At 46.2% G+C, this 12,136-nt stretch overlaps 1 protein-coding gene across 6 annotated transcripts in view; it reads right to left on the bottom strand.

Moving 5' to 3' along the window:
• The window catches only part of LOC105467772 (C-type lectin domain containing 16A), a 240,001-nt gene that overhangs the window by 175,875 nt on the left and 51,990 nt on the right, over nt 1-12,136 (bottom strand). For 5 of the 6 annotated variants that reach the window (XM_011717473.3, XM_071084122.1, XM_071084121.1 and 2 more), the window contains one exon: nt 4,227-4,458. In XM_011717473.3, coding sequence (XP_011715775.1) covers nt 4,227-4,458 — 232 coding nt within the window. The remainder of the gene's footprint in view (nt 1-4,226; nt 4,459-12,136) is intronic. The other variant, XM_024788485.2, reaches the window with a different exon arrangement.

Here is a 12,136-nt window from a genome sequence, read left to right as displayed (position 1 = left end):
CAGGTGGAGAAGTGCAGAGAGGGCAATTACTTGCCCAGAGCCACACAGCTGTTCAGGCGCAGAGCTGGGATTCAGATCTCAACTCCCCGATAGTCAGTCCCTGGCTTGCCCCAACCAAGACACTGCCAGGCCTGGGGTTGGCTCTAATTTTGAAAGAGGAGCTGGAAATGAGGCCAGGTTTCATCTCATTTCAGTAGAGACTTCCAAAAGAAAAACAAAAAAGGCAAAGATGGGTCTCTGAACTCCCAGGTACCCCCTCAAACCCAGCTAACCCGGCAGGTTCAAAGGCCTATCGTCTTTACTCTATGCCCTTGCTGGAATTTCAACAAATGAGGAAGCTTTGAAGGTCAGGCTGGGCAATTACTTTTTCCATAGGCAAAAAAACACTAGTCCAGCCCTATTTTTAGATGAGGAGTTTGAAGGATTCAGTCCCTCGGATATGCTTATTAGGTTACTGCTCTAAGTAAATTCCAAAAGAGATAACTGTCCTTTCAGACTCAAGGGCAAGCTAAAAAAACAAGCACGTGCCCTAGGATGTCTGTCTTCCTGGGCAGACTGAATACTTCTTTGCCTACAGGGACGATGAAATCCCTCTTCTTTTAGTACTTAATTTCTGCAAATTTAAGGGCCCTGTGATTTCTTGGTTGCAGAATGAGTCACCCATTACTTGGGACCTGAGGCAGAGCAAATTTCTCTGTAGACTGGGGAAGGGAGCGGATGGGTCAGGGGTGCACATTCATTTCACACAACTTCCTTGTCTGAGCTTACATCTGGAGGAGGTGTGAATTCTGGGTGCTGCATTTGTAAAAAATAAAAAAAAAAACATGCACACACACTAATGCCATATCCAAATCAGGTCATGGCAAAACTGTGCCTCGTGACCACATGCCTTTTTTACTCCTGTATTTTCCCCCTGTCTTTTAAAGTCAGAATTTCACAACTAAAATGGAATTGGCAGGGCATGCGGAGGCAGAGTGTCAGCATCTCTTTCCTTAAGAGTCACCATGTCCGTCTGTCGATAAGTGTGTAGATCTAGGGACAATGAAAGGAGCTTCTAGAGAAGAAATAATGTGGAAGAGAAAAGAGCCACATGTCTATCTCAAAATAGGAGGGCAGAAGACGGCCTTGAGAGAGAAGGGGAGTACCCAGAAATACAGCATGACTTTCTAGGGGGAAATCTGCTGTTTCTGCTGGCCCAGCATCCATGCCCCTTACTTCTGATAAATGCATCTCATTTTTTACTGAGGGAGCCACTGTAGCGTAGATTTGTCATGTGGGCTTGGCCAATTGGTCCAGAATATCTCTGGGGGTAGGGGGTGGACCCAAGCCAGGCCCACAGTACCCACAAGCATTGGCCCCAGGACTTTAGTGGCAGCCACTGGGAAGGAGAACCCCCCCACTCCACTTGCTGGCCAAGCTGGCAGGATGTGAGTGCACCTGGGCCCAGTCCTGTCCAAGCTTCCCAGGAACATGAACAATAAATACCCTCTTTGCTTAAGCCAGTCTGAGTTGGATTTCTAAATCTTGCAATCGCAAGTATCAATGTATCTTCACTTAAAAAAAAAAAAAAAAGTCATCACGTAAATTATATTTCCTATATTCAGAAATTTCCAGACAGGGACAATGAGGTCCAGAGTTTCAAGAGGCCATCCGAGACACACAATAAACCTAGATGCTGAGACATGACCATGAGTCAGATCTCGCATCTTTTAGGCACCGCCCAGCATCTACAGTGTTCTCTGGTATGCAGTGTGAATGAGAAAATGTGCCCGACACCCTTCCAACTCATAGGAATTAACAGCTGTGCAGTTTAATCCAAACACAGATACAGTCTAAGGAGAGAACACCCACTAATTGCACCTTCACATTTACAAATAATCAAGAGAGCAAATATATAATTCAGAAAGCTCAGAACACAAGTGCTATTGCCTGGCAGGACTGGTCTATGAAAGTTGTATTTATTTATGGTGAGCTGAGTGACAAAATGACAGATCCATCATATTATGAAATGACTAATGTGCTCAAGAAATCAGGAGGGCACCAAAATTGCAGAGGGGGTCATTGAGAGTCATGTGTGACTGAGCCCTGAAGCACCAACTGTCCAAGCAAAGCCTCTGGGGAGATTCCTGGGTCCTGTGTAGCATGATCTGGCTGAGTAACCACCTGGAAAACAGACTTTTGGAGGCGGCGGAAATTCATTCCCTTGTACCCTGCCCAGGGCAGCCAGGCACAGCTTCCAGGAGCCCCTACTCTAATTCAAGCAGTTCAAGCTGAAACAGCAGCCTGCAGAACTGGCCTGAAGTCCCCGTGTGCCAGTACTGGGCTGGCCGGCTGACTAATTTGATTGTGATTTTGGGGCCAAGCCTGCCTGATCCGCACCACTGTTAGTCACAACTGAGGCCTGGTTAGAGAGCATCCTTAAAAGGACTGGAACGAAAGAGGTAGCATCTTTCTAAAGCAAAAGTGATGAGAACACAATGCACAAAATGAGGTGAAGATGTCCATTTATCCCCCAGTGTGGCAACAGAACAACTAAACCTAGGGATTAGGCAGACATTTTTCTTCTGCATTAACAACAAAATAATCAGAATAACCCCAATAAGCAAATTAGCATGGCTTACCTTGTGTTTGGCCCTCCCCTTCCCACCACAGTGATATTTACTGGTAAAGGCTTTCCAGGCCAAAAATGAATTCCTAAACCAAAATGCCTACTGCACACTTTAAACAGAAATAAGAGGAGGTTGGAGACCTCAACCTTAAAAAGAGGTCTGGGTGGCATCAGAGAGACATTTTGGTTACACTTGTTGAAATGTGATCATGGTATTCACTGACAACTGCCAAGAAAGTCATGATGGGGCAAGCAAGGTGGTGGCGGGGGCATGCTTTGGCTGCAGAATCTCAGGCAACTCCCAAAAGCAAATGAGCTCCCAGTCACTGAACGAGTGGCTCTGTGTTACAGCTTTAGATGCCCTGGACTGGGAAGCTCATGCAGTCCTTGCTGACAGGGCTGTGGAGAGATGGCCTCAGAGTAGCCACTCTGAGCCCAAGGCCCAGTAGGAGGGCTCACAGGAAGTGTTCCCCACACCCACAGAGACTGCAGCCAGGCTGCTAAGGAGATGCCAAGTTCATTCCAGAAGGCATGGCCAGGCCTTCCTGAGAAGAGCCCCAGCTCCACTTCTACCAAGTATCAAGCTCCCCATCACTTCCCGTTGCCCCCAGCCCCAGTGCCCAGGACCACGGGCAGAGACCCCAGCTGTGTGGCTGTGAGTCTGACCCATGACACAAGCAATAGGGCAGTTCCAGTTTGCTTAGTCCCAGAGTAAATGACCTCCAATTCAAGAAGGTTTTAGCATCTCAACAAGAGGGAGGTGAAAACCAGAACTCCCAACGAGGGCAAAAGGAGGAACGAATGATTTTGCTTACACACATACTACACATGAGTGCACCTCACTCTAAACAGATAGGACTTAAACAATCTTAACGTAAGAATTGAGGGAGTTATATTTTATTTTTTTGTATTTTAAAAATACTACTTTTATTTATTTATTTATTTTTTTGTAAAGACAGGGTCTCGTCACGTTGGCGAGGCTGGTCTCAACTTCCTGGGCTCAAGTGATCCTCCCACCTTGGCTTCCCAAAGTGCTGGGATTAAAGTGTGAGCCACTGTACTTGGCCTACAAGCATATCATTTCATTAAACACAAATCCTCTTTCTTCCCACAGTGCACAGGATGCAAATCATAACCCCCGGTTATTGGGAATAATTATATCAGCAATAAGGATAAAGATAATAATAATTCCATGCTGCTCCTACTGTCATAATAATAACGAATACTTCTGCAGCTTCGAATCCTTCGCAGCATTTAACATGGGCCAGGCACTGTTTGGAGCACGTTGCACATATTCACTCATTTAATTCTTGTATGAACACTATAAAGTAGGTACTATTTGTTACCCTCCTTTAAGGTGGGAAAACCTGGCTCCAGGTCACCCATCCTATGAGGGTGGGACTTGCCCTAAATCTGCATGTGACACACACCTACAGCAGCCTCCGAGTGGCAGGGCTGTACACAATGAGGTACGCCAGTGTGAGGAAGGAACCGAATCACTGGCTGGATACTGGGGGGAGCAGAATTCAGGGCGGAGGGGGCACAGGTGGCAGCCTCGCTGGCAGGCTGGCTGGCGGCGCAGGCGCAGGCGCAGGGCGGAGTTCACAGGGACACTCACCTTCACTCTCCCCACTCGTCTTGATGCCTTTTGAACCACCCTCTGTACCTTTAGCCTTCTCGGCGTCTTCTTGGGCATCCTCGGTGGGCACTTTCTCCTCATCTTCTTCTTCCCCAACGTTTTTGTAGTTGGGTCTCTTTTGCACCCGCCTCTTGCCCTTGTGCTTGTTCATCTCAAGGGACCGCTCGAGTGTCTCAGTGGGTTTAATGAAGCACCGAATGCTGGGCTTGGCCTAGGAAAAGTCCAACGAAGGCAACAGGTGAATTCGAACACTGGAATCCTGCCAGATGCTATCAAGTTGCCCAAAAGTTTCTGTCCTAAGAAACTCATCTCCAAAAGAAACCATTATATCATAAGATAGCTGCACTCGCATGTTTACTGAGGGACTATTCACAATAGCAAAGACATGGAATCAGCCTAAGTGTCCACCAACAGAGGACTGGATAAAGAAAATGATGTGTATATACACAATGGCATAGCATTCAGCCCTAAAAAACAAGGAAATCATGTCTTTTGTAGCAACATCGGGACGTTTATCTTAAGTGAAATAACTCAGACACTTATTGCATATTCTCATAAGCAGGAGCTAAATAACATGTGCACATGGCAGCAGGGTGTGGGATGATGGACAACGAGACTGGGAGGGGTGGAGGAGTTGGAGGGGGTGGATGGTGGGAGGGTGTTTGGTGGGTCCAGTGCGCATTACTCCAGTGATGGATGCACCGAAGGTCCTGACTTCACCACAATGCAATACGTCAGTGTGGCAACACTGCCCTTTTACTCTATGAATACAGATAATAAAAACATCTTTTAATACAGAGAAATTAATCTCCAAAACAAATGCCACCTCCAGATCTATTATTTTGCCCATTATTAACATCATCATCAAACAATCAAAACAACAGTGCCAGCTACCATTTCCTGTCTACTACCCTAAGTCAGAAATGGTGCACTTTACCAGCAGCAACTCTATACTCCCCAAATGTTAGCTGTTCGTGTAAGGGAAACTTCTGATGAACACTTCTGTGGTACTTTCTTATGTGCCAGACGCTGTTCTCAAGCTCTGACTCTATGATCTCACTTGAACTTTACAGCAACTCCATGAGATATTACTGTGTCATCCTCATTTTACAGGTGAAGAAACTGAAGCACAGAGACAGAAAAGGATCTGCCCGAGGTCACAAAGCCGGGAGGCGGCAGAGCCGGGATTCAAAACCATGTACCAGCCACACAAGGTGTGTCTTAGCTACAGCCCACTGATATTATTATTAATTTTAACTCAAATAAGTTCATTTTAAACAAAACTATCACTACAGGAAATGAAACACGAGTGTGCCTTGCTATTACATTAAACATAAATAACCAGAAAGAAAAAGCCAGGTGTAGTGGGTGTTGTCAAATTCTGGCTCTCATTAGAAACGGAGCCTAGTAAGTATCAGCAATAAGTCAAAGATCAGCTCGCCCCAAAGGACAAAGTTCTTCCTTAAAAAAGTCAGAGATGGCCGGGCGCGGTGGCTCAAGCCTGTAATCCCAGCACTTTGGGAGGCCGAGACGGGCGAATCACGAGGCCAGGAGATCGAGACCATCCTGGCTAACACAGTGAAACCCCGTCTCTACTAAAAAAATACAAAAAACTAGCCGGGAGAGGTGGTGGGCGCCTGTAGTCCCAGCTACTCGGGAGGCTGAGGCAGGAGAATGGCGTGAACCCGGGAGGCGGAGCTTGCAGTAAGCTGAGATCCGGCCACTGTACTCCAGCCCGGGCGACAGAATGAGACTCCGTCTCAAAAAAAAAAAAAAAAAAAAAAAGTCAGAGATGGCTGGATGTGGTGGCTCACGTCTCTAATCCCAGCACTTTGCGGGGCTGAGGCGGGAGGATTGCTTGAGGCTGGGAGGTCAAGGCTTCAGTGAGCAAGATTGTGCCACTACAATCCAGCTTGGGTGACAGAATGAGGCCAGTGTCAACTGTGGTTGATGCTTCACATTGCTCTATCTCAGTCTTTTTAACAACCATCATATACAGGAATTATCAGTCCCATTTTTATCGTTGAGAAAATGGAGGCACAGAAAGGTTAAATAACTTGCCCAATGTCACACAGCTACTGAGTTGGAGTCAGAATTTGAATTGGGGCTTCTTGGGGCTTGTCAATTCCAAAGTTCACACTCTTCCTAAAAGAACAGTGTTTCACCAGGAGCTCAAACTTAATCACACATTTACTGCTCTTTAAAGAGGAAGGCCAGGCATGGTGGCTCACACCTGTAATCCCAGCTATTTGGGAGACCAAGCTGGGAGGATTTCAAGACCAGCCTGGGCAACATGGCAAAACTCCATCTCTACAAAAAATAGAAAAATTAGCTGGGCATGGTGGCATGCCCATGTAGTCCTAGCTGCTTGAGAGGCTGAGGTAGGAGGATTGCTCTAGCCCAGGAGGCAGAGGTTGCAGTGAGTAAGATGGTGCCACTGCACTCTAGCCCAGGCGATAGAGTGAGACATTGTCTCAAAACAGAAAAGAAAAGAAAAAAAAGAATATAGACACGCAAACAGACTAGAAAGGGGCAAAAGACAGAAGAAAATTGATTTATTTAGGGCAGGATTTTGATTGAAGTGTTTTTCTCTTACCACAGTCTGAATAATGTTCAGATATCATTTTGTCATTTAAAGAAAGTTTTAAAATAAACTTTTCCATTATCTTGATATAGATTATCCATCTGAATTTACCCCAAACGACCACCAATTATATAGGGGCCAGCGTACCTTGCCAATAAATGGAAATGTGCTCAAGGAACACAGATTAATTTCAATAATGTTCAAAACAAAACCTAATTGAAAGCTGAATTAGCATCCAAATACAAACATTAATTTTTATTTGCCCACTGTGGATTATTCAACCACAAAAAAATGACAGATAAATTGCTACATGATTCTACTGTCCAGGAAACCCAGATAGCGTATTACAGACGCCAATAACCGAGGGCCCCCAGATGGGAGCGTTCTGAGAATGCACTGCTTGACAGACAGCATCCATCAGAGCCCACTTAGGAGGCTGGGTGATCGAATGCAGCCTAGTCACCCTCTCATCTTCTCCTGAAGCATCTAACCCAGGAAGTTAGCTTCCTCCCATCACTGCCGACTCCTAGTGAATTTCAGAATTTCAGAGCCGGCCACATAGTAATCAAAGCTTTCAGAGACAGAAAATAAGAGACCAAGCGCAGGGCAAAACGTCCCCTAGTTTGAAATTATGAGCAGAAATTCACACGGACAGATGTAGAAACCCCTCCCTAAGCTCTGTGTGGACTCAGATGCACAGAACAAGTCGGCAGAACTGACGAAGTGAAACACAGTGCTCAGTGCCTGGGGCTGGCCAGAGTGGTCTGAACCCCAACCCAGCTGGCCCGTCCCAGGCCTCAGGTTCCTGTTCTAAAACATGGGGAGAGTAATTCCGGCCCCCTAGAACCAAAGGAACCCATGGATGTAAAGTTCCTTCCGAGGCCGGGCGTGGTAGCTCACGCCTGTAATCCCAGCACTCTGGGAGGCCCAGGCAGGTGGATCACCTGAGGTCAGGAGTTCGAGACCAGCCTGGCCGATATAGTGAAACCCCGTCTCTACTAAAAATACAAAAAATTAGCCAGGTGTGGTGATGGGTACTTGTAGTCCCAGCTACTCGGGAGGCTGGCGCAGGAGAATCGATTGAACCTGGGAGGCGGAGGTTGAAGTAAACCAAGATCAAACCACTACACTCCAGCCTGGGCACAACAGAGTGAGACTCCGTCTCAAAATAATAAATAAATAAACAAATAATAAAGTTCCTTCAGAGAGTGCCGAAACGGTGAACATCCAACACAAAACGTTACCTTCTTTTCCCTGCCTACATCTAAAAAAAAGAAAAAAAAAAAAATCAGCTGCAAGAATGAATTTTAAAACTTTCCAAAGGGATCTGCTTTTCTCAGTGATCAGGTGTCTGGTGTGGGAGGGCATGCTTACTGGGGAAATTTCAAACCTTTATAACACGACCTTCCAGTCAACAACTGGAAATAACCTAAATGTCCATCGATAGGGGAGTTGTTAGGTAATTACGATCTGTTTGTCCAAAGGGTGGGAATCTAAGAAGACTGGGGCCTTTTTATTCCTAGATAAACTGATGCAGACTCAGCACCAGGATGAAAAGGCAGGAACAGAGTACGCGGTAGGGTCCCTTTCAGGTAAAGCTTTTCAAAGGCTACACATGATGGTATAAACACAACTTTTCCTGGAAAGATGCCTAAGAATGCATTGGCATCTTGGGGGAATAAAAAAAATTAGTGGCACTGTGTACACACCCACACAAGCACACTTTTTTTTTTTTAATACCTTTTGGTTTGAGATTTCTAATCATGTACATATATTAACTTTATTTTAAACACTCAGCTGGGTGTAGAGCTCATGTCTATAATCCCAGCACTTTGGGAGGCTGAGATGGGAGGATCACTTGAGCCCAGTAGTTCAAGACCAGCCAGGTCTACACAGTGAGACCCTGCCTCTAAACATATAAATATAAATATATATACAATAAAAATTCAGCAGGGGTCATTTGGACATGGACTATTTTTGCTCCCTTTTATTCTATATTTTTAAAATCTGTTTTTTTTTTCTTTTTCTTAAAGCTAACACCAAAACATCACAGGTAGCATGCAGAGGATGGTAGAACTTGGCTGGGAAGTGTGGGCAGAGATTTGTGACCATTTCTGCTGCTCCTGTCACCCTCCTTCTGGCTGCCAGCCTCCAAGGATGCTCCAATCTGAAGCCCCCAGGAGAAGGGTCCCTGTCCCGTCTCTCACCAGTGTGCTCTCAGCTCTACCCCACGGTGCCTGGACCAGAGGTGGACAGGCTGCTGCTGAGTAAGCTCATGGCTGTAGGAATGAATGTTTGTACCAGGCTGTACCCAAAGGGCAAGACAGAATGATGAAAAAAGGAGAAGGAGGAGAAGGGAGGGAAAGAAGGGGGAAAAAAGCCAAACATTCTCAGGAGCTAAACATAGCACAATGAAAGAGCAAGCTCACCCAAACTAACCAGAATTGGAAAAGCCCACTTCAGAGTAAGAAATCAGAAGGCGTTTGGGTTGATTTTCTCAAAAAGAAAGTACACAACACATGCCCCAGGGAAAAGTATTCTGCAAAGAAGGTCTACATTTCCCAAATGCCACAGGTTTAGGTTTCACCACGCGCTGAGGCTGGGCTGCAGGAGGAGCATGAGGGGAAGGAGCCTCCTTGCTGACTGCAGTGAAATACAAGGGAGCCTTGAGCTCTGCAGCTGGATATTTGGGCTGACTTTGGGGGTCAGGGCCAGCTGATAGTCAGCAATGACATTTTAGAGGTGCCCTGGGGCCTAACTACTCCCTAAGTGCCTGCACCTGCCTACTGGTTAATGATGTCTTCCATCAGCCTTGAACCCCTTCACGTAAGGCTTTGGTCCTTGCTTTTTCAAAAGTCAAATACTTGGGGAAAGGTGAATCCCCAGGGGTCAGTCTTTCAGGGAATGGAGGAATCTGAGTGCAGAAACTCTGCAAAGGGCAGCAACAGGGTATGGGAGGGAGGATGGAAACAACCAAAGACTGGGTGCCTGAGGGAAAGAGGGGAGACCCCTGGCTGAGAAGACAGATGTCAAACAGAACATGTTCCACCAGGTGTGGGTACAGCAGCTTACAAAGACTTGGACACAGGCTGCACATGAAAAAGCAAGTTGCAATCAACAATTAATGATTCAGTTTATGGTTAAAATAAAACCAAAACTATAGAGCTGAAACATACATGTATATCATGTATTCCTAGGTTGATAATTACATGAAAATACACAGAGAAAGGTCTGGAAGGATATACAAACTGAGAACAGTGGTTCCCTCGGAGGAAGATACTGAGGTTGGAGGAACTTTCACTTTCTGCTCTACCTACTTCTACATCATTCAGTTGTTTTATTACCAGCACTATTTAAACATTACCAGCACTAGAAAATTTTATTACCAGCACAAGAAAATATTACCAGCACTATTTAAATGTAAAGAACATCTTTACAGAATGCATTAATGCCACTGAACTGAACACTTAAGAATAGTTAAGAGAGTGAATTTTATCCTTATTTTATACAATTTTAAAAAAAACTTTGAAAAGGCAAGTTTAGAAGTTAGGATGATGATTCTCTTGGGTGGGGTGGAGGTATGGGTTACAAACTGAGGAGGGGCTTTATGGGAAAACCAGAAATGCTTTCCATCTTGACTCAAATTATACATGAATATAATCGTGTGTACAAAATCATCAAGCAGTACATCTAAGATTACTAAACTTTTATGTATTTTATCGTATTTATGTGATTCCTCAATTTAAAAAGTTTCCCAGGCTGAGTGCAGTGGCTCACGCCTATAACCCCAAGATTTAGAGAGGCTAAGGCAGGAGGATCACTTGAGCCCAGAAGTTCAAGATGAGCCCAGGAAGCATGGTGAGACCTTGTCTCTACAAAAAATACAAAAATTAGCTGGGTATGGGGGTGTATCCTGTAGTCCCAGCTACTCAGGAGGCTGAGGCAGGAAGATCACTTGAGCCCAAGAGGCTGAGGCTCCAGTGAGCTGCGGTCATGCCATTGCATTCCAGCCTGGGTGACACAGCAAGACTCTGTCTCAAAAACAAACAAACAAACAAAAAACACCAACAAGTTTACCAAGAGGATTTTCAATGAAGTCAAATTGCTGTAATGCCCTAAATACAAGGTAGGAGAAAGTGAACAGGCGGTAGAGCTGGATTCACTGATCACTAATGATGTGAGGGGAGCTGAGGTAAGATCATGAAGCCATAGGCCACACCTCTCAGAGCCCACAGTTCACCCCAGACAGGTGAATCCTGGTGAATCCCAGTGAATCCTGCATTTATTGCCACATGGCCTGTGCAGATGCTGGAAGAGAAGAGGTTCACACAAGAGTGATGGGGGCCACAGAGGAAGGGAGGGAAAATGTGCCAGGGCTGGGAGGCATAGGGGGAGCTTAGGAGGGCTTGATAGAGAAGGAAATGAGTGATACGAGTCTTGGATGTCAACAGGAGTTCAGGAGCATGTTCAGGAAGAAGACAATAGTAGGAAAGCCAGCTCAGAGCCCAGGAGGAGCCAGCTCCCTAGGTGTGTCCAGAAGTCACTCGTCTTTTATTTCTGCTAAGGCCTAGGTCACCTGGGCCTGGTGCTTGGTGACAGTAGTGGCACCCTTGGACTCAAGGTGCTCGGCCAGCTCCCTAGGCAGGGGCAGACATACAGCCGCTGGACCTTGCAGGAAGTCAGGGCAGTGGTCCCGGGTCAGCCAGTAGCCTCTCAGCCAGGCGCTAGCCCATGCTGCTCATAAAGGGGTTCTTCACACTCATTGCCTCAGAAGAGATATCGGATGCCTTGAGTCAGTGCCCTACAGATGCAACGTGTTGAGTGGGTTTCTCAGCATCTATTCATTGGTGCAGCAGGGAAAGGAGAAAGCAGTGGTTGGCGAGTGACCAGGAAAGGGGATGTAAGGGCACCAAGCAGCCTGCCCAGGGAAGAATCTTGGTTGAGCACGAAGGAAAGAAAGAGAGACCAGTGGCCAGAGACATCAGGTAAGGGAAGGAGAGATCTCGAGGCCTGGGATTCTGTCTGGATCTGTTGGAGCTGTCATGGTAATCAGGCTAAGAAGACCCTTCCAGGCTCTCCAGGCTGAGTCCACTCACCCTCTGAGGATGCTTCCTCAAACGGCTCTGCTAAGCGATTTGAGAAGTAGGAGAAAGGTTTTCCCCTTAAGAAAGGAGGCAGGTCATGTTGACTAACAAAAAAACATGCCCAGGCAGACCTGGCTCCAAGTCTCAGACCCACTTTCTACTAGCCAAACGACCCTGACCACCGGAGCCTCAGTTCCTCATCTGTAAAACAGAGACAAGAG

This window comes from Macaca nemestrina, chromosome 18 (genome assembly GCF_043159975.1).
Source record: "Macaca nemestrina isolate mMacNem1 chromosome 18, mMacNem.hap1, whole genome shotgun sequence".
Lineage (NCBI taxonomy): Eukaryota > Metazoa > Chordata > Mammalia > Primates > Cercopithecidae > Macaca > Macaca nemestrina.
This window is presented reverse-complemented; position numbering and strand designations above follow the sequence as displayed.